The sequence below is a fragment of the Geotrypetes seraphini genome, chromosome 4 (assembly GCF_902459505.1).
Source record: "Geotrypetes seraphini chromosome 4, aGeoSer1.1, whole genome shotgun sequence".
Lineage (NCBI taxonomy): Eukaryota > Metazoa > Chordata > Amphibia > Gymnophiona > Dermophiidae > Geotrypetes > Geotrypetes seraphini.
In genome coordinates this window covers 312500461-312523996 of record NC_047087.1, presented here as the reverse complement: position 1 = coordinate 312523996, position 23536 = coordinate 312500461, and the positions used below count along the sequence as shown (strand labels likewise).

Below are 23536 nucleotides of genomic sequence, written 5' to 3'. Positions count from 1 at the left end.
TCCTCATCCTTCTTGATCTATCTGCTGCTTTTGACATTGTAGACCACCGCCTTCTCCTTGATACGCTGTCCTCACTTGGATTTCAGGGCCCTATTCTTTCTTGGTTCTCTTCTTATTTCTTGGATCCTCCTCCACTGCTATCCTGCTACCAGTTAGGGTTCCCCAGAGCTCTGTCCTGGAACCTCTTCTTTTCTCCATCTATACTCATTCCCTTGGTGTTCTAATCTCCTCCCATGTCTTTCAATATCACTTCTATGCAGATACCTCCCACGTCTACCTCTCTACACCATAAAATTCTGCAGGAATCAAAGCCCAGGTCTCAGCCTCCTTATCTATTGCTGCCTGGATGTCCTGCTGCCACTTAAAACTGAACATAGCCAAGACGGAACTACTTATCTGTCTGCCCAAACCTACCTCTCCTCTCTGCCCCCTCTCTATCTCAGTGGGTAACACTCTCATCCTCCCTGTCTTGTCAGCTCGCAACCTCGGGGTCATCTTCGACTCCTCTCTCTCCTTCTTTGTACAAATCCATCAGACCGCCTAAACCTGCTGTTTCTTTATCTATAATATCTCCAAAATCTGACCCTTCCTCTCTGAGCACACTACCAAAACCCTTACCCACATCCTTATCACCTCTTGCCTAGACCACTGCAACCTCTCTCGTTTAACCACCTCTCTCCCCTTCAATACTTTAAAAAGATTCAAGTTTTTTTTTTTATGTATAACAATTTTTATTGAAAGAATCAAATAATCAGTACAATAGGATAATACAAAAATACATTCAATACAATAAGAATTACAATAAATGTCATACAAATTTAAATCATTCTTTTAAATTTAATTTCCATATGAATTAATTCAATCTTATCTACACCCCCCTTAATTCCATCCCCTACCCACTATCTTCCCCTAAATGAAATTCCTCACCCTGGATGAAAGTTGACAAAAATAAAGAATTCAAATAAATAACTGGAATGTAATTAGTAAACCTAATTTTCATAATAAATCATTGATAACCAAACTTCGTATTTTTGGTGAAAGATTCTGAATATAAGGATCCCAAACGTCCATAAAAAGACAAGTTTTTTTAGGCGAACCTCGAACCTCCCAACTCTCAAATAAAAATGAGCGATGTAATTGATTTGATCGCAAAATCATAATCCAATGCGATTTACAAATAATGATAAAATTGGGGTAAAAAAGAAAAACATAAAGGGTTAAATACAATTTGTAATGAAACAATAGGATGGGGAATGCTGCTGCATGACTTTATTTTCTGCCAGAGTCACTATGCCCTCCTCAAGTCATGACATTGGCTCCTCTTATCGACCTCCAAGAGCTTCATTCTGTAGGTCCTCAATATTTCTCCTCTTTGCTCTCTCCCTATACTCCTTCCCGGAAACTCCGTTCATCGGGCAAGTCTCTCTAATATGCGCCCTTCTCCACCACTGTAAGATCCAGATTACGTATCTTCTCTCTTGCGACGCCGTACGCCTGGAACAGGCTGCCTACGTCAGTACATGAAGCCCCATCTCTGGCAGTATTCAAGTCCAGACTAAGGGCTGCTTTTACAAAGGCGTGTGATGGCCTTAACGCACGGAATAGCCTCTTGAGCAGGCGGCAGTTTTTCGGCTAGTGCACGCTACTCGGTGTGTGCGCTAAAAACGCTAGCGCACCTTCGTAAAAGGAGCCCTAAAAGCCCATTTTTTCAAGGTTGCTTTTAACTCATAACCCTCTTACTGTAAAGCACCCACCGTAGCCTCCTTGAGACTCTGGGCAGGTCACTTGGCACTCCTTCGCCTGAGGCACAAAATCGTAAATTGTGAGCCCGCCTGGTACTGCTACGTATGCCTAGTAGAGCTACTTAAAACACAGTTGTTTGTAAATGCGTTCCTTTAAGTCAGGGGTGTCAAAGTCCCTTCTCGACGGCCGCAATCCAGTCGGGTTTTCAGGATTTCCCCAATGAATATACATGAGATCTATTTGCATGCACTGCTTTCATTGTATGCTAATAGACCTCATGCATATTCATTGGGGAAATCCTGAAAACCCGACTGGATTGCGGCCCTCGAGGAGGGACTTTGACACCCCTGTCTTAGAGCTACAACCTCACTCCTATGCCATAGGTCAGGCATGGGCAGCTCCGGTCCTTGAGGGCCGGAATCCAGTCGGGTTTTCAGGATTTCCCCAATGAATATGCATGAGATCTATTTGCATGCACTGCTTTCATTGTATGCTAATAGACCTCATGCATATTCATTGGGGAAATCCTTAAAACCCGACTGGATTGTGGCCCTCCAGGAGGGACTTTGACACCCCTGCTCTAAGTAGTGATTTTCCCTGTTCGCTGATTTTCTGGAAGAATTGAACTGATTTTGGGCGCTAGACCTTAACGCCAGCATTGAGCTGGCGCTAGATCTAGCTGTGAAGCACGGGTTTAGCGCGCGCTAATATCTGGCGTGTGCTTAAAATGCTAGCGCATGCAGGATTTTAGCACACGCTAAACCAGCGCTACGCAGCTAGAACTAACGCCAGCTCAATGCTGGCGTTAAGGTCTAGCGCACGTGGCAATTCAGCGCGTGCGATTCCGTGCGTTAAAGCCCTAACGCAGCTTTGTAAAAGGAGCCCTTTGTGTTTATTTGTTGTAAAATTTTATGCATGTAATATTTTTGTAAACCATTTTGGTTTATAATGTTATAGACATTTTTAAAATAAATAAATGATTAATAGTTAATGCAAAAACCAAGAATTTGAGGGGGGATGGTCTTTCATTATCTAAGAAAACAAATGGTTTTGCAAAATTGTAAAAATTACACTAAATTTTAGTCCCCGAGAGTGGGATCCACAGGAAAACTTGAAACAATGGAATTAATAAATTTTCAGTTCCAAGTTTCCAAGTTTATTAAAATTTTGATAAAATGCTAATCATACATTCTAAGGCGTTTTACAATTAAAAAGAGAGTAACACTTATCAGACTGATTAAAACAGGACAAAACTTAACAGATGCAAAAAAAAATACAACAATAAACCCCCAGGAGAAAGTGGGGAGAACTGCAACTTTTAAAGTACAGAAGACATGGAGGGTAAAACAGAAGGGAGGTAAGGAGAGATCGAATTGTTAACCGACCGAGACAATACTGAGTTTAAACTTCCCTTAAATTTATCTAGGTTTTGTTCGGCCCTAATGTACGATGGTAAAGAATTCCAGATTGTGAGAGCTTACAAGTGCAATTAAGACACGGGTGAAGACAATATTATTTCAGCGAGCACGTGGATAATTTCATTTTACATTGCAACATTGGGATGATGGGCACATAAAGAAGGGCATTTAAAAAAAAAAAAAAAAGAAGTCTAGAATTGAGATGTTTAGTTCATTATATTAAAAAAAACCCCAAAACAAACAAACCCATCCATCTTAAGAGCCATTTTTGAACAGGAAAATCATCTGGGACTAAGATGGATGTATTTACACAGAAGACACCTAGAAAGAATAGCCATTTTCCAAAGTGGTAACCCTGCTGCAGAGGGAAGTGAACCCAAGCCATGCTCCAGGACTGTTTCAATGTAGAACGAAATTATCCACGCGCTCTCTGAAATAATGTTCCCTTCACCTGTGTACTATACCAGTGTTCTTCAATCATCGGTCGATGGACCAGTGCCGGTCCACAGAAATTTCCTGCCGGTCCACAGAGCCAGCACGTGGATCAGGCCCAAAACAGTGTTCTTCAACCGCCGGTCCACGGTGCGATCGATGCGGCGTTATCTTCGAGCCAGCTCCCTCTTCCTCACGGATTCAGTGCACAAAGCCACGGGCAGTGGCTCCTATGGGCATCCTGCGCCTGAACCGGAAGCCTTCTCTCTGACTGGATGGACCATTCGGGTCTTTATCTGCCGTCATCTACTATGTTACTATGTTACTATGTTACATTGCAACGTCAGAGGGAAGGCTTCCAGATGAGGCACGGGACGTGCAAGGTGCAATTAGTACTATTATGGGGGTGGGGTCTGGGGTGGACATTGGGCAGAGATGGACGGGGTCTGGCCCATGACTTAGCCCAGTGATCTTCAACCGCCGGTCCACAGACCGATGCTGGTCCACAGAATAATTTTTTTATTTCTTCCGGTCCATAGGTGTAAAAAGGTTGAAAAACACTGGACTATACCATGCAGAAGCCTCTCCAGGCTGATCAAATACGTAGCTTTTGAATATCAACCCCATATTTTGCATGCACACTAGTAAATATTCTCTGCAGGTTGAAGTCTGAAACTGTAACAGAAGATGCAGAGTGATCGAGATTGCCCAAGGCACTATAAGCTATGCAGGACAAAGCTTTCAAACAAAGCCGTCATTATGAGCACAAAGTCCTCGACATCACCCTAATTACAAGGGACAACTCAGCAAGCAGTAATGTTTCATTTCCGCTTTGAAACGAGGCCTTCTTCATTGAGCTGCATCAGTGCGCTTCACTTTTTTTTTCCCCCCTGCCTTTCCCCCACTCCACCCCCGCTTTAGGGGCTGTTGTTGCTCGATTCCTTATTGAGAAAAAGAAGCCAGTTGTTCTGCGCTGGAATCTGAAGAGGCCCCTTGTGCCCAGTTTCTTTCCATTTCTGTATTCGTAAAGTTCAGGGTTCCTGGCTTCGAGCTGATGGATTTTCAATGAGATGTTTGTTCTGACTTCCCCAGCGGCCCACGCCAAGCTGCAAAGGGTCAGCTTCTGAAGATGCTCACTCCAATCTATTCCACTTTTCAGCTCTTGCAGGACCCTCCGCTATCAGCACTCCACATCAGGGCCGGAGCGAAGATTTCTGGAGCCTCCCTGCAAACTATAAATCGATGTCCTCCTCCTTCATGCGCTTCCTTTCCTCCTTTCCTCTTGGTTACTGTTGTCCCACCATTTTTCCATTAGTTCCATTTGCCTGTGGCTGCTGCCTCCCAAACCCTCAATTTTGAAGTTCACTGTCCAGCTTGCAGTATCCCGCTTGCCAGGGGACTAGGGTTGTCTACTTTTTGAAACAAAAGCTTGCCATCTGCAACTTCCAGTGCTCTGCTCCCAGAGATGCCAAGTTACCCAGATCAAGACTGGAGACATTTTGACGAGTCATGGTTTTGAATTTACATCCCAAATGAGTGTACCTGATACCTACCCACTGAAATCATGCTACAAGTCTCAATATGCATTAGTACATAAGAACATAAGCATTGACATACTGGGACAGACCGAGGGTCCATCAAGACCAGTATCCTGTTTCCAACATTGGCTAATCCAGGTCACAAGTGCCAGGCAGAAACACAAAGAACTGAGATTGTGATGTCATAATGCCTCATTCCACCAATGCCTAAGAGCCATCCTCATCAGTGATGTCACAATGGCTTCATTATCCTATACTTGGCTTACATAAGAGCTGCCGTACTGGGGCAGACCGAAGCTCCATCAAGCCCAGGATCCTGTTTCCAACAGTGGCCAACCCAGGTCCCAAGTACCTAGCTAGATCCCAAGTAGTAAAATAGATTTTATGCTTCTTATCCTAGGAAGAAGCAGTGGTTTTCCCCAAGCCATCTCAATAATGGCCTATCCAAGCCTTTTTTAAACCCTGCTAAGCTAACTGATTTCACCACATTCTCTGGCAACGAATTCCAGAGTTTAATTACACGTTGTGCGAAGAAATATTTTCTCCAGTTTGTTTTAAATCTACTACTTAGTAGCTTCATCGCATGCCCCCTAGTCCTAGTATTTTTGGAAAGAGTGAACAAGCGAATCACATCTACTTTTTCCACTCCATTAAGTATTTTATAGACCTCTATCATATCACCCCTGAGCCATCTCTTCTCCAAGCTTAAGAGCCCTAGGCGCAGGTCTAGAAAGTGTGTCAGAGGAAGAGCTGACACTGACCCGACAGCAGGTTGGGGGTTGCTGTTTGCGCCAGGAATGATACAGAGGTACAGGGGAAGAGAAGCTGTATGCATGCACGGCAGTGGGGGGAGGGGGGCGGAGAGGAGGACAGGTGCCTGTGCCCGGGGCGGACTGTACCCCATTACTACTTCACTGCGTGCAGCAGCCACCACCACAAAGAAGGGGTATGTCAATAAGTTCTACAACTCATATTAAAGAATATTCAATAGTCACAATTAAAAGAGAAGCTCCTTTGAGCAGGGACTGTCTCCTTCTTGACTCTGTACAGAGCTGCCTAGGTCTGGTAGCGCTATAGAAATAATTAATAACAGTACCCTGTTTCCCCGAAAATAAGACCTATCCCGAAAATAAGCCCTAGCATAATTTTTAAAGATGCTCCTAATATAAGCCCTACCCCAAAAATAAGCCCCAGTTAAGATCAACCCCCAAAAAACCCATTCCCCCCCCCCCCCAAATGTCTGCAACTCCATCCCTGGCACTAGTGCTGCCTGATTTGCTGGAAAAAATTGGACTCATCAATTCAGCAACCAGCTGCTTTAGGAGGCCTCGGAGCGGAGGTATGTCAGTCTCACGGTGGGAGGTTTGGTGGGGTTCTGTTGCACAGGGGGATGGGAGGGAGGGGAGGAAAGATACTGCACATGGGGATGGGGGAGAAAGAAAGAGGAAGAAATGGGGTGGAGGAGAGGAAGGGAGAGATGATTGCTGTACATGAAAAAAGTAAGACATCCCCTGAAAATAAGCCCTAATGCATTTTTTGGACCCCAAATAAATATAAGACACTGTCTTATTTTTGGGGGACACACGGTAGTAGCAGCGGTAGAATATCTGTTATAAGTAACATTTCCTTAGGTAAATGAACTAATGAGAAGATCAGGTAACTAGAAATTTCAATTATGTTGTTAGCCCAGGTGTTCCCGTGTAGCAACAAACTCTGTTTCTAGCTGTCGTTAATGCTTTGCAGTTAAGTTTTCATGTCAAAGACTGCAGGGTGATGCATTTGGGGTGCAGAAACCCTAAGGAGCTGTATGCAAGTGGACCAATGACGGTGTCCGAGGATCTCAAGGTGGGGAAACTGTGACAAGGCGTTGGCCAAAGCTTGGGCCACATTAAAAGCAGCACCTTTGCGTTCGACATTGGTTACCCATGGAATTTAGGATTAAAACTGAAGATCTTGAAGCGGGCGCATAGAACCTTATATCCGTTACAACCTTCATATCATTCTAACTTGGTGCTATTTGATGCCCCGAGGCGTTTATTACGACCTTCAGATGACAATCGTGTAGTCGTTCCCCATATCTCGAAGGCCCATCTTGCTTCAACTAGAGATTGCGCGTTCTTTTATCTAGTTCCACGGCTATGGAATCATTTGCCCATAGAATTAAGAAAAGAAGAATCATATATAAATTTTAAAAGGCATTTAAAAGCACATTTTGTTTCAATTGGCTTTTTCAAATTGAAGAAATGAGTTTGGGACTGCAATCTGTATTTATATAGTGATTGATTTTTTTAAAAAAAGATCATTTTCAGTTTGTATTAATTAGTTATTGTTTATTTTTGATATTTTGATTGTTATAGAACCTTTTTCTTTTATTCTTTCCTTTTCTATGTTTGAATGGAGTTCTTAATTGATGAAATATATATATTGTAAACCGCTTAGATCCTTTTTTGGCTGTTATGTGGCATATAAAGTTTTTAATAAACATAAAAGGGGCATAACCAACAGAAAAAAAGAAGGCGATGATGCCTCTCTACAAGTCATTGTTGAGATTGTAATCAGAGTACTGGGTTCAGTTTCATAGGCTGTACCTTACTAAACTAAACTACACCTCATGCTTATATACCGCATCCTCTCCATGATTATAGAGCTCGGCACGGTTTACAAGAGCTTAATAAAGGAAGGTACAACACATTGGGTTTGGTGATTGAGTATAGGGGGGAGGAGAGCATGACATTTTTGTGAAAAGCCTAGTTTTCAGGTGCTTACGGAATAGTTGGAAGGAGCCCAGATTCCGTAGTGGGGCAGTAAGATTATTCCAAAGCCCTGTGATTCTGAAGAAGAGAGATTTTCCCAGTTTTCCCGCATAGAGGATACCTTTTAGCGAGGGGTAGGATAGTTTAAGTTTTTGGGTGGGTCTGGTGGTGTCAGGACTCGAGGAGTCCCAAGATAGTGGGATTAGGGGATGCAAAAACACTTGAAACTGTTCCGAGGAAAGGGATCAAAATTGATTCAGGTCTGCACTAGAAGCCTTGAAGATGTATACCCCTGGGAGATATGATTCTTGAAAGAGAATAAGTAATTTTTTCCAAAAATAGAGAGGCTCTAGAGCTAGAGGGCATGAAAAGAAGTTGCAAGGAGGAAGAAGAAAAAGCAACATCAGGAAATATTTTTTCAAGGAGGGGGCAGGGAATGCCTGGAATGCTCTTCCACAGGAAGTGGTGAAGTTGAAAACAGTGATGGAATTCAAAGAAGCGTGGGATAAACACAGAGGTTCCCTATATGGCAAGTATTTAGCATTTCTACGCAGAGTAAGACTTTAATAACTTTCACACTTCAAAGAGAAAACAAAAGGCAAAGAGGGAGGTAGACTGCCCCAATCTTGTACGATTCTAAAGACAAAGGGGTGGGGTAAACGCCACCGAGTTGCAGGTACAACCCTGGCTACCCTTCTTGGCAGACTAGATGGGCCATGCTGGTCTCTAACTGCTATGTGGGGTATTGTTTCTCCTGCTTTGTTTCCTTGGGTCTTTAACTGCCATCATTTACTGTGTTACTGTTACATACTCCCCCATATGGCATTAAATTCAAACATGTATTCTGCCTCCACAGAACTCCTGCCTGGTCTCTCACCGAACAGTGGGTGCAGAGCCATGAACATAAGAACATAAGAACATAAGCAATGCCTCTGCCAGGTCAGACCCGAGGTCCATTGCGCCCAGCAGTCCGCTCACGCGGCGGCCCAACAGGTCCAGGACCTGTGCAGTAATCCTCTATCTATACCCCTCTATCCCCTTTTCCAACAGGAAATTGTCCAATCCTTTCTTAAACCCCAGTACCGTACTCTGCCCTATTACGTCCTCTGGAAGCGCATTCCAGGTATCCACCACCCGCTGATTAAAGAAAAACTTCCTAGCATTTGTTTTGAATCTATCCCCTTCCAATTTTTCCGAATGCCCTCTTGTTCTTTTATGTTTTGAAAATTTGAAGAATCTATCTCTCTCTACTTTCTCTATGCCCTTCATGATCTTGTAGGTTTCTATGCTAAGACATTTTTCCATGTAATGTAGCATACAAGAAAAGGTTAGGTTCTTACCTCGCTAATCTTTCAAGTAGACAGACACTCTATTCCTGAACCTGTTGGTAGTCAATCCCTTCTCGCAAGAATTCTTGTAGGGAGCTTCTTTAGCATTATTTTGCTCTGTCCTCATCCCTCTGGGCTGTCTGCTGATTTCTCCGTTCGTACCAAAGCAGATGGTCAGCCCTGGAGAGGAAACAGAAGAGGGAAGAGTACAGAGATACTCCCCGAGAAACATGTTTGTTCTGCTCATATCATAAGTAATAGATAAGAACACAAGAATTGACATACTGGGACAGACTGAAGGTCCATCAAGCCCAGTATCCTGTTTCCAACACTGGCCAACACAGGCCCCAAGTACCTAAGAACATAAGAACATAAGAAACGCCTTCACCGGATCAGACCAAGGTCCATCTAGTCCGGCGATCCACACACGCAGAGGCCCATTTAGGTGCTCCTTTTTGGAGACCCGGATTTCCCGTATCCCTCAATATGATCTGCAAGAAGATATGCATCCAACTTGAGTTTGAAACCCAGCACAGTATTTTCTGCCACCACCTCCTCTGGGAGAGCATTCCAAGTGCCCACCACTCTTTGTGTGAAACAGAACTTCCTGACATTTGTCCTGAACCTGCTGCCATTCAGTTTTAGGCTATGACCTCTTGTCCGCATCACATCTGAAAATGTCAGTAATGCTGCTTCCTGGTCAATTTGATCAAATCCCTTTAATATTTTAAAAGTCTCTATCAGATCCCCACGCAGTCTTCTCTTTTCGAGTGTGAACAGTCCCAGTTTTCCAAGGCGTTCCTTGTAGCTTAAATTCTCCATGCCTTTGACTAGTTTTGTGGCTCGCCTCTGCACCCTCTCCAACAGAATTTTATCTTTCTTAAGGTATGGAGACCAGTGTTGGACACAGTATTCTAAGTGTGGTCTGACCATTGTTCTGTAAAGTGGCATTATAACATCTTCCGACCTACTCGTGATCCCCTTCTTAATCATGCCTAACATCCTATTTGCTTTCTTCGCCGCCGCCGCACATAGTTAGATTCCAAGTAATAAAACAGATTTTTTTTTTGCTGCTTATCCTAAGAATAAGCAGTGGATTTCCTCAAACCCTCTCAATAATGGCCTATGGACTTCCCTTTTAGGAATTTATCCAAACATTTTTTAAACCCTGCTAAGCTAACTGTTTTCACTACATTCTTTGGCAACGAATTCCAGAGTTTAATTACATGTTGTGTGAAGAAATATTTTTTTCAGTTTGTTTTAAATTTACTAATAAGTAGCTTCATTGCATGCCCCCTAGTCCTTTGCAATACATAACAAGGTAAAAAACAAACAAGTCACCAACTTGAGCATCACCTGCGCTAAAAGTATGAGAGATTTCATAGATGCCCCCTAGCTTCTTCAACATTGCAATCATGTTCTCTATTCTTGTCGACTGGTCAAAAGAAAGAAACAAGATGTCCAGATTCTTTGGCATCTTTGAGGCAGTAAGCAGGCAAATTAATATCTGACAGGACGGGCTTCAGGAATGGAGTGGCTGTCCACTAGAAAGAAGATTACCAAAGTAAGAACCTAACCTTTCCTTCTAGTGCAACAGACACTCCATTCCTGAACCTGTGAGACATATCAAAGCAGTCCCCCATGTTTAGGGTGGGACAGTTGAGCCTGCTGTTAGAATTGAAGATCTGAATGCAGAGTCCTATTTGGCCGCCATGTCCATCCTGTAAACTCTATGAACATATGTAGACAAGACCATGTGACAACTCTACAGAATTCTTCTGGGGACACTGCCAAAGATTCCACTCATGAGGAAGCTACGCTTCTACTGGAGTGTACCTTCACGGATATAGGTGGATGTTTTCCACTTCTGTTATATGCTGAAGAAATAGCCATACAGATTCATCTTGAAATCACTTTTGAGACTGGATGACTTTTACAGACAGGCCCCACCAATATGAAGAGATGATCCGACAACTGAAATTGTTCATAACATTTTAATACCACAGCAAGAGTCTGTGCAGATTTCACAATTTCAGCACCCAAGCACTCTCTCAGGTAAGCACACTTCATGGTTGATGTCGAAGCTGGAAACTACTTTAGGTAAGAAAGATGGGATTGTTCGTAATTCCACACCTGAATCCAAAATTCTGAGGAATGAATCTCTGCATGACAAAGCCTGAAGTTCTGAGACTCGTCGGGCAGAGGTGATCACCACCAAAAACACCGTCTTGATGGTGAGGTCCTTCAGAGAAGCTTGCTCCAGGGGTTCATAGGGCATTCTCACTAGCTCCCGGAAGACCAAATTAACACTCCATGCCAGAAAAGGCTGTCACACCGGAGGACGGAGGCGCAATGCGCCTTTCAAAAACCTAGTTACATCTGGATATGTAGTTACAGTGTTCTTATTAATCCTAGGCCCAAAACAGGAGAGCCACACTCTGAACTTTCAGGGAGCTAACCGCTAGATCTTTTTACAGATTTTCCTGCAGGAAGGCGTGCACCACAGAGACTGGTGCCAAACTTGGGTCCTCACTCCTCTGCGTGCACCAAGCTTGGAAGCACTTCCAGGCTTTAGCATATGCCTCTATTGTTGCCTTCTTCCTACATCTTAGAAGGATGAAGACCACTCCGACTGAATAATCTTTATGTGCTAACACTGTGTGCTCAAGAGGCATTCCTTAAGACCAAAGCATTTTGAATCCTGCAGGGCAATTGGACCCTGCGTGAGCAGCCAGGGATGGCAGGGAAGTTTGAGTCTTTGATCCATTTGCAGACAAACCAGGTCTGCATACCACAGTCACCTTGGCCAGTCTGGTGCTACTAGAATCACATGCTCCTGGTACACCATGATCCTGCGCAGAAGTCAGCCTATCATGGACCATGGAGGGATGCCCTGGTGTAACCCTGCCTTTGGCCAGGGTTGCACCAGGGCATCCAGGCCTTTGCTTCCTTGCTTCCATCTTCAACTGAAGAACCGCCTTCTTGTTGGCTGCCGATGCCATCAGATCGAATGTCGGATGCCCACACTGATTCACAATGCAGGTGAGGGCTTCCTGAGAAAGTGACCATACCCCAGGATCCAGGGTTTTCTGGCTGAGGAAATCTGCTTGCACATTGTCCACTCCTGCCACATGTGCAGCTAAGAGCGCCAGAAGAAGGGACTCTGCCATCAAAATAGCCTCCAGTCTTCTGAGCTTTTCTTGGGCTCTGTGAAGTAGATTGAGTATCTGCCAGAGCCCGAGTCTTCCTCTGGTACAGGCTCTATGGCTTCCATATACAGCAACCTTTGCACTGTTGGTCAGACTTTGACCACGTTTTCCCGGCCTGCCAGCTGACGAGTTCAGAAAAAGTTCCAGGAGGGTCGATAGAACTCAAGTTTGTACCCCTCCCATATAATGTCCAGCCCTGTGCCTCAATGCACTGCTCTCAGAGACTAGCTATCGCAAAAGAACGTTTACATCATTTTCTACAAGAAATACTACCCTTGGAAGCGAAGAGACATCATCCAAAACTCTTCTCGAGAGACAGTCTACTGTAGCAAATTTAAAGAAGGCTATTGCTTAGCTTTGACAAATAGCCACTTCTTCACTTTTTGCAAATCATAGAAATATGTTGACCTTTTTAGACTCCTGACAAAGGCTTATGCCAAAACATAGATTGTGTCGAGTCCTGCTTGTGCATATCTGCAATAGAATTGGCTTGATTCCATTTGCTTCTCTTGGTGCGACAGTCTGCTCAAAAAGGGTGAGAGCTTGTGCTGTGTTGAGAAAGGGGAGAGGTTCACAGAACTGTTACCGCTGGGGCTTGTTGTTCTGCTGGGAAGAAGTTCTTGACGCTGGTGCTGGCCCTTTGAGGAGTCATCAGCGTGCCCCCTTATGGGCTGCACCCGGGGCGGACCGCTTTCCCCTTGGTAGGCCATTGTGTAACACCCTAGTTAACTTAGATTTGGTTTATGCTAAACAAGGAAGTAGAACATTGTTGTAACTGTATTAGTGTTAATAAGTGCTGGCTTTTGTTATCTCATGCTATGGCTGTGACTTCTTCTAGTTAATTCCCTTTGCAGAACTGCAGAATAGTTTTCTGGTTTTCAAGAAATAGTAGAAGACATCAGTTGGTAATTCATGCATTATTTTCTTAATTTTATTTGTATGAGAAATTGCACTGGCAAGAAAACTTGATAAAGGAAAAATAAGTGCATAACTCAACTAGACATAATTGGAAAATTACCATTTGAAAGCCAAATATAAAGTGGAATTCCTATCAGCCCACTATAAAGGGGGAGCCAAGGAACAGTCCACAGGGAGGTAGAATAAGGCAATCGGCAAAAACAAACAGTGCCTCTACATTTAAACAAACCAGATAGAGTGAGGGTTGGATTCTCTAATATCGCCGGTAAAATCTGACAGGCCGCCGTAGCAGCCGCAATCTAACGATTCAAAAAAAGGCGAGCCATTCTGAAAGGACCATGCATGCCAATGAGGTTCGCGAAGGGTTGCCTAATTTACATGAGATCAGCTGCTGGTGATAGCAATCGGCACATGTGCAAATAGTCCACGGAAAGAGGCAAGAGTGGGTAGGAAGGGCGCAGAGCTACCAGCAAGCGCTACATCATTGTGTCAGTCACAGGCATGCCAGCACTATTGGACGGAGGGGAAGGAAGGGGAGGTGCAATCGCCGGCTTTCAATAAGCGCGTATAAGACATGCCTTTAGTACATGCCTTTAATGCATGTATTTGAGACATGCTCGAGACGCGTGGTGTTGAGATTTTTTTTTCCCATGACCATATTGTTATACAGTGTTCCCTGCGAATTCGTGGTTCACGAATCGCGGACTCACTCATTCGCGGTCTGCTCCGACCGCCTCTTCCTGTAGTAAAGTTGGGCTATACCAATCAGGAGCTGCGTGTCGAAGCAGCTCCTGATTGGTGTAGTCCGATTTTACTACAGGAAGAGGTGGACGGAGCAGACCGCGAGTGATTTTCTTCACCCGCTGGTGCTCCAGCTGCCCTCTCCTGCCTCCCCTGCCTTTTGACAGGCAAAAAACCGCATTCGCAGATTTGGGGGGGGGGGGGGGAGTACTGTAATTTGAGTGGAGTGTGTTTTTAAAAAAATTTTATGATCAGCCACAGCCAGAAACGCATGCTCGTGATGTGCTTTTCACAGTATTGGAACCCCCGGACCAGCTGGTAATTTTTGGTCGCTAAAAGGTGGTGTTTTGTTTGGAGAATCACCCAAAGTGCTTTTTGTTTATTATGCCTTTGTTTAGCATCAGGAAGAGTGGGAGGGGGGGGGGGATGGACTATGGGTTGGGTTGGTGGGGTGGGTTTGATGGATTCTTGTGTGAAAATTGGAGCTGCCTTGTTGATCCTTGTCCTTGTTTCTGACTGTTGTTTTTCTTGGTGCTCAATGAAATATATTTGACAATAAATGAGCCCATTATAATAGTAATGGCCTTGTACTACATTACTTTAGGCTGTTCTGATACATTCGAAAAGTAAAATACTAGCGCACTAAACCAGCTGGAACCAGTTTAGCGACCAGTGTTAAAGGCACGGTAAGTTTTGATAATCAGGAACTATCAGTAGGAACATAATTCGTCTACCATCAAGAAAAAAACATAATTGGGAAAGCTCGTAAAATATATACGTATTATCTTGAGAGAGAGTGTGGCGCAGTGGTTAAAGCTCCAGCTTCAGCACCCTGAGGTTGTGGGTTCAAATCCCATGCTGCTCCTTGTGACCCTGGGTAAGTCACTTAATCCCCCCATTACCCCAGGTACATTAGATAGATTGTGAGCCCACCAGGACAGACAGGGAAAACTGCTTGAGTACCTGAATAAAAGCATGTAAACCATTCTGAGCTCCCTTGGGAGAATGACATAGAAAATTGAATAAATATACAGTGTGAAGAGTTTCAGCCTCTGTTAACCAGAGCTGGTATTGTGACATCATAATGCCTCATTCCACCAATAAGAGCCAACCTCATCACTGATGTCACAATGGCTTCATTGTTCTATACTTGGCTCACTTTTGCTGCATTTTGATTTCTAGAGTGGTGCAATGGTTAAAGCTACAGTCTCAACACCCTGAGGTTGTGGGTTCAAACCCACGCTGCTCCTTGTGACCCTGGGCAAGTCACTTAATCCCCCCATTGCCCCAGGTACGTTAGATAGATTGTGAGCCCGCCGGGACAGAGAGGGAAAACTGCTTGAGTACCTGAATAAATGCATGTAAACCGTTCTGAGCTGCCCTGGGAGAACGGTCTAGAAAATTGAATAAATAAATTAAACACACATTTACTAGAAAAACATAAGTTAGAAGTAAGCCCAAGGGAGAGGACCTCCTTGCCTAGAGCCAGGAATCTCTTCCTGCTTTCTGGTGTCTTCTTACAAACATCAGGGAAAATTAGAACCATGAGTAAAGTAGACTGGGTCAAACGTTAGACGCATGATTGGATCTTTAACGTGAAGAAGAATGAGGAGAAGGTCAAGGTGCTTAACATAGTCCTAAGAAAACAGAGACGCCAACTTCCCAAACCTTGGAAAGTAGGAAATGAACAGCGAAGGAGACTCTAACGCCCAATCACTTTTATTGTATATCAAGACTCAACACGATCGTTTTTTTGGCCCCAAATGGGCCTGCTGTAGGAGTCTGAAATCTGAGGAATGATTTGTGCACTGTTCTTCCAAAGGAGTCAAAAACCTATATTATGAAGCATTGAAAGTGGCTCACAAAGCCAACGTAGCAGTCTTTACAGAAGCTTGGCAGATGAAATTTAATGTGGACAAATGCAAAGCGATGCACGTTGGAAAGAGTAACCCGAATCACAGTTACCAGATGCTAGGGTCCACCTTGGGGGTTAGTGCCCAAGAAAAGGATCTGGGTATCATCGCAGACAATACGATGAAACCTTCCACCCAATGTGCGGTGGCGGCCAAAAATTCTAATAAGATGCTAGGAATTATTTAAAAAAGGGATGGTTAATAAGACTAAGAATGTTATAATGCCCCTGTATTGCTCCATGGTGCCACCTCATGTCTTGTATTCCCACTGTTCCTATGGAAGAGGTTCCTTCCTTCCTTCTTGAAAAGTATTTCCTTAGATTACTCCTGAGCCTATCACCTCTTAACTTCGAGGGAGTAAACAGGCAGATAGACAAGGGTGACCTGGTCGACATTGTATATCTGGATTTTCAGAAGGAGTTCGATAAGGTCCCGCATGAACGACTACTTCGAAAAATTGCGAGCCATGGAATCGAGAGTGAAATACTCACATGGATTAAAAACTGGCTGGCGGATAGGAAAAAGAGAGTGGGGGTAAATGGACAATACTCAGACTGGAAAAGCATCACAAGTGGAGTGCCGCAGGGTTTGGTGCTTGGCCCCGTGCTCTTCAACATATATATAAATGACCTGGAAATTGGTACGACGAGCAACGTGATTAAATTTGCAGATGATATGAAGTTATTCAGAGTAGTGAAGATACAGAAGGATTGCGAAGACCTGCAACGTGACATGGACAAGTTTAAGGTGATGCATGTCGGTAACAAAAATCTTATACATGAATACAGGATGTCCGGTGCAGTACTCAGAGAGACCCCCTAGCAAAGAGACTTGGGAGTACTGGTTGACAAGTCAAGGAAGCCGTCCGCGCAATGTGCGGTGGCGAAAAGGGCGAACAGAATGCTAGGAATGATTAAGAAGGGGATCACAAACAAATCGGAGAAGGTCATCATGCTGCTGTACTGGGCCATGGAACGACCCCACTTGGAATACTGCATCCAGCACTGGTCACTGTACATGAAGAAGGACACGGTACTACTCGAAAGGGTCCACAGAAGATCGACTAAAATGATTAAGGGGCTGGAGGAGTTGCCGTACAGTGTGAGATTAGAGAAACTGGGCCTCTTCTCCCTTGAAAAGAGGAGACTGAGAGGGCACATGATTGAAACATTCAAGATTACATTACATTACATTAGTGATTTCTATTCCGCCTTTACCTTGCGGTTCAAGGCGGATTACATAAGAAATTGTTATGATCTTGATGAAGGGAATAGACTTAGTAGATAAAGACAGGTTGTTCACTCTCTCCAAAGTAGAGAGAACGAGAGGGCACTCTCTGAAGTTGAAAGGGGATCTATTCCGTACAAACGTAAGGAAATTCTTCTTCACCCAGACAGTGGTGGAAAACTGGAACGCTCTTCCGGAGGCTGTTATAGGGGAAAACACCCTCCAGAGATTCAAGACAAAGTTAGACAAGTTCCTGCTGAACCAGGAACACAGGTAAGGCTAGTTTTAGTTAGGGCACTTGTCTTTGACCTAAGGGCTGCCGCGGGAGCGGACTGCTGGGCATGATGGACCACTGGTCTGACCCAGCAGCGGCAGTTCTTATGGTCTATGCCCTCATAATGCCTCATTCCAGCAATATCTAAGAGTTGACCTCATAAGTAATGTCACAATAGCTTGAGTGTCTCTACTTGGCCCACTTGTATTACATATAGCAGTGATTTTGACTTTTAGATACATTTCTTTTTTTTCTTTTTTTTATTAAGGGGGAACCACTGTTATTTATGATAGTAAGTTTCAGTTTATTAAAATTTTGATAAAACGCTAATCATGAATTCTACGCATTTTACAATTTATATTAAAAAAGGGGGAAACATTAAACAGATACGTACCAACAACAATACTTGACAAACATAAAAGGTAAAAACCAATAGGGAAGCTAGAGAATTAAGATTATTAAACAACCCTGGCAGTCACCAAGGTCTCATTGAATGAATTGGGACCTGTGATATATTAGCCCAGGTTAGTGGTAAAATAGCCACTTCATAACAGTAGCCCACACTGATAATTCCCCTCCCCCTTAGTGTGCAAAGTTTCTATCTCAGATAACCAGAGCTGGTATTGTGACATCATAATGCCTCATTCCACCAATGCCTAAGAGCCAACCTCATCAGTGATGTCACAATGGCTCGACTGGCCTAACCTTGACTCACCTTTATTACAGAAAGCAGAGATTTCTATTTCTAGAGCCATTTCTTTTTTCTTTAATTAAGGGAGGATGATATCAACCTGGGTTACCGTTAAGATGTGTTACTTTACCGTTAACTCCAATTTGTGGAAATTAGGTGTTAAAATATCCCACAAGTTAATTGCAAAATAACATGGCTTAACAGTAGCCCACATTGATAGCCAGGCCCTTCTTGGCTATCTCTTTTCTAAGCTGAATAGTCCTAACCTGAGATGTTCTATCTACTTTATCATTTTTGTCGCAGTTCTCTGTACCTTTCTAGTTCCACTTTATACGTTTTTGGGGATGGGGAGATCAGAAACACACCAGTACTCAGTGCAGTTGCATCATGGGCCTATACAGAGGCAGAAAGATATTCCCGCTTTGGTTTTTCTTTTTTGAATAATCCCTGTTTATCCCTACAGCTGTGTGAGCATGTTTTCGTTTTGTTTTGTGTTGTACCGACAGTCTGTAAATTGGAGTGAGCATCAATTTCCTGCTGTGACAAATAATCTCTGTTTTTATAGGTTCAATGACTTATAATTGAAGCCTTATTCACGGTTTCCACATGAGACAGACATGGGGGAAACCACTGCATGCCCTGGGATTGCTAGCATGGAATGTTGATAATCTGGGATGTTGGGTTTGTACCAGGTACTTGCGACCTGGATTGGCCAATGTTCGAAACAGGATACTGGGCTTGATGGACCTTTGGTCTGTCCCAGTATGACAACTCTTGAGTTCTTATGTGAGCCAAGTATAGGATAATCAAGCACAGAATAAAAGTGTTACAAATTAAATGAAAGAACCATCATTTTTTCCATGTTAATTTGAGGCCTGGCAGCCACCAGGCAGGAGCGAGTGGACATTGTTTCTATCCCACTGGATACCAGGGACCCCCAGTAAGGCCTGGCAGGGGGTGGGGGGGAAGTGAGCTTGAAAGGCCTGATACCAATTTTGGGTTAATTGGGTCCTGGGAGGGGTAAGGGGAGAAGCTGCCACATGATGGCCTTGTGCCCACATATAAAGGCCTCCGGAGGGATCTTTGCTGGGGAGGTGGCGTGAAGTGTCTGTAGAGGGGTCGTTGCTTTGTTGTGGAGAGTCAGATGATGTGGGGAAGAATTATAGCTTTGAGCTTTGTCAGGAAGAGTTGGTTGATGTGAAGAGACTATATAGTTCTATTGGGAGGGTCCAATGATGTTGAGAAGAGACAAATGTGTGTGGGGGGGGGGGAGGGAAGGAATGGCTTTTGTTAGGAAGGGTTAGGTGATGTGGGAGAGTATGGCTTTGTTTGGGGAGGATCAGGTGATGTTGGGAAGAGTTGGGCCATGTGGAGGGAGGTTTATGGCTTTTGCCAGGGAGGGTTCAGGTAATGTGGGAGGGTATGACTTTGTTTGGGGAGGGTCAGGTGATGTGACAGGATCATTGCTATGATGAGGAGAGTTGGGTGATGTGGAGGGGGTATGGCTTTGTTGGATGTACTTTTGGGAAGGGGGGGTTGAGTAGATCTGCATTGGGAGAAGAGCTGCCTATGGGGGGGGGGGAGGTGGAGACATTAATGCTAGGATCAGTGTTCTTTGTCAATGGAGCAGTAAATTTAGAATCTACATCCAGCCTTCTGCAATCACTGCTCCCTCTGGATGTGCAGACCTGCTTCTATTTTACAAGAGGCTTGTGGAATTCCCTTCTGCATGTCCTTTACAAAATGCCGCCCCACATCAATTTGTTCTTAGCCCAGTCTTCAGGGCATAGCCAGCCAGTTGTATTTTCAGGATATCCGCAATGAATATGCATGAGAGAGCTATACATAGATTTGCATGCACTAACCCACTGTATATACATCTCTCATGCATATTCACTTGGATATCGTTAAAACACAACAGGCTGGGTGTGCCCCAAGGACTTAGATAAGAACCACTGAACTATATCAACTGCATCCTTCCAGGCACTGTCTAAAATCCTATCTAGATGATGGCTGAGATCTGCCACTTTTGTACCAGATAGGCAAGTTACATTACATTACATCGATGTCTTCTATTCCACCAATACCTTTCAGTTCTAGGCGGTTTACAACAAGAAATTAGCCTGGGAGATTACAAGGTTAATAGCTATAGTTTGCGTCGGGATCTGGGAAGGGTCAATACGGTTTGCTTAGATCATTTGACAAATTTCTTGAATAGTATGGTTTTCAGTTCTTTCCTGAATGTTTTGTAGTTGGGCGTCATGGTTAGCAGATTTGAGAAGTGGTGGTCTATTTTCGCTGCTCTGGTGGCTAGTAGACCGTCATATATTTTTTTTGCTTTACATGCCTTTGATTGGGGGGGTGGGTAAAGTGTGATTGAGTTCTCCTTGGTCTGGATGCGATTTTCCAGATTAGGCGGTCGTTCACATAGCTTGGTCCATTTCCATTTAGGGCTTTGAATAGGGTGCAGTAGAATTTGTGTTGTATGCGTGCTTGTACTGGGAGCCAGTGTGAGTCTTGGAAAGCGGAGGTAATGTAGTTGTATTTTTCAGCGAGTATATTAGTTTTAAGGCTGTATTTTGGACTCTTTGTAATTGTTTTAGCATTTTGGTGGGGCATGACATGTAAAGTATATTACAGTAGTCCAGGAGTTCTAGGATTAATGCTTGGACTATGAGTTTGAATTGTTCATTCTTGAAGTATTTTCGGACTTGTTTTAAGTTGCGTATGGTTGCGAATGCCTTCTGGACCGTTTTGCTGATTTGAAGTTGCGTGGTGCAGCCTTTGTCTATCATTATTCCCAGCAGTTTTAGGTTGGGTTGTACGGGATATGTGACGGAGTCTATTTCTAGGTTTGTTATGGTTGGGGATTTTGTTTCTTTCTAGAAGTAAGAATTTGGTTTTGACTTGGTTCAGTTTTAATTTGTGGTCTCTCATCCATTTTGACACTGTTTCTAGTGCAATGCGTAGCAGAGAATGACACGGGGAAAAAAATCTGTCCCCGTCACTGCGCCGTCCCCAGACCACCGTCCCCTTCGCCGCCCCGTCCCCATCCCCACCATCCCCTTCACCGCCCCGTCCCCACAGCATCTACCCTTCCCTCTCGCCACCTCACCGCCCTTCAGCGGCCCGAGAATCTCCCTCCCTCCCCCTTACCTTCACGGCGCATTAGTAAAGAAACTTACTGAAGCCGGCAGAGACTGCCTGCCTGTGCCTGCAGTTGCGTGTGTGTGGGCGGAAGCTTCTCCTCTGACGCAACTGGAAGTTGCGTCAGAGGAGAAGCTTCCGCCCACACACACGCAACTGCAGGCAGGCAGGCTTCGCCGGTTTCAGTAAGTTTCTTTACTAAAGCACCGCAAAGGTAAGGGGGAGGGAGGGAGATAGATTTGGCCGTAGGGAGGGAGGGAGACGCACGCGATTGGTGACCGCGCGCCTTCCCTCCCTTAACTGCCCCCGTGCCCACTGTGAGCACTTCCCTCCCCTCTCAACCATTTCGGTGGGTTACCCGCGGCTAACCACAGCTACCCGTGGGTAACTGCCACCGTATCATTCTCTAATGTGTAGTTTCTTTGTTGTGTTGGGGGTGGTTTGGTCGAAAGGCAGGAAGATGGTGATATCGTCTGCATAGCTGTATGACGTTATACCTTGTTTGTCTAAGCATGTGCCAAGTGTGGCTATGTAAAGACAAACAAGGTATCGCATGATCTTCACACCCACCAGCCATCCACCTATCTCTAGGGTTACCAGAGGTCCGGATTTCCACAGATATGTCCTTCTTTTCAAGGATATGTCCGGGAGTCCGGACTGCTTTTCAGAAACCGCCACTTTGTCTGGGGTTTCAAATGCTTCCTTGGAATCGTGTCAGGCAGGAGAGCATCCACGCATGCACGGAAGCTCTCCTGCCCGACGAGAGCAGGCGGCGGGGGGAGCGGGACTGGGGTGGAACGGGGAGGGGAGGGGTGGAACTAGGCTGGCAGGTCTAAGGGTCCGGATTTTACTAAAGCAAAATCTGGTAACTCTACCTATCTCCATTACTTTCAAAAACTATAATTTCATGTACAGGCTGAAGTTCTAACTCTACGTCCTCATTCTGTTTTAGCTTTAGAACAGCTGCTCACAGAACTGGAAGCTTTCCTGAAGATTCTGGAGAATGAAAAACTCAGCAGCACAGCCCTCATTAAGAAATGTCTACTCTCAGAGCTTCTGAAGGCCTACCTGAAAACTAGCAGCAGTGAGTACAATCCTGCAGGGTGTGTTTGGGACAAGGTGAGGTTTCACAATTAGAATAATAAGTACAGTTCTTTGGGCGTGTTTGGGAAGAGGTGAGGCCACCTAGCTAGAGTAGTGTAGTGTTTCCTTGACGGCCAGGTTTTCAGGATATGTTGTGTTATTTGTGGTCTTATATCTTGCCAAATCCTCCAAAGCGGAGTTCGAGGCGGGTTACGTCAACAATCCATGCTGCACAAACATTACAACAGCAGTTATTGCAACACAAGTATGAATACACAATGCAGGAAAAAGTCCAGTTGTACGCCTACCATAGACTTCCGGTACAATGACTTTGTGGCATAGAGTATTCGCGTCATAGTCTTAAGCGTACAGTTCAAAATTAGAGACGAGCTAGGCTCCTAGCCAGGATAATTGGAAGAACCATGTTTTTAGGTGTTTACAAAACAGAGTGGACGTGGTGGTAATGCGAATCTCTGGGGGTAACGAGTTCCACGTTTCTGTAGTTTGATAGTTAAATGAGTTACAGTGAATCCTCTTCATTTTTTACTCCTTTCAGGGGTGGAAAGGATAATATCAAACGGTCAGCGTTACGTTGTTAGAAGATCTTTCCATTTTTATAAAAAAAATATTTTTTTAGTAACGGTATCACAGGAGAACCAGAGCACAAAAAAACCACAGGAATACAAACAATAACGCAAGAAAAGCCATGATCTCTAGTACAAGCTGTTTCCCTGCACATAAACACAAAAGTTGAACGGCTCGGGAATGGCCAACACATATTAACATCAACAGAATAAGGAAAATCAATCTGTTCAATAAGCTACTATTTCCAATAATGGAGAACAAACTACTATCAAGTATATTTAATTATGAAATCTCAAACACCCAAGGTACTACTTTTGTATTTTTTCATGCCCTTGCTGGGGTGATGTGTTCATCATCGGTATTGGTAAATTGCCAAATGCCCAAATTTTTATTTAGAATTTACTCTTTAATTTCAAGCTCTTTAGACTATAAATATACAGTGCTTAAGAAACATAGAGTATGACGGCAGAAAAGAGCCAACGGCCCAACAAGTCTGCCCACTCAAGAACCCTCCCTCCTTCAAGAATCCATCTTTT

General features: G+C 44.1%; 1 protein-coding gene across 1 annotated transcript in view; it reads left to right on the top strand.

The window, feature by feature from the left end:
* Window positions 1-23536, top strand: part of AFAP1L2 (actin filament associated protein 1 like 2) — a 269917-nt gene that overhangs the window by 118292 nt on the left and 128089 nt on the right. The window contains exon 2 of the mRNA XM_033943435.1: window positions 22285-22416. Within this exon, the coding sequence (XP_033799326.1) occupies window positions 22285-22416 (132 nt within the window). The remainder of the gene's footprint in view (window positions 1-22284; window positions 22417-23536) is intronic.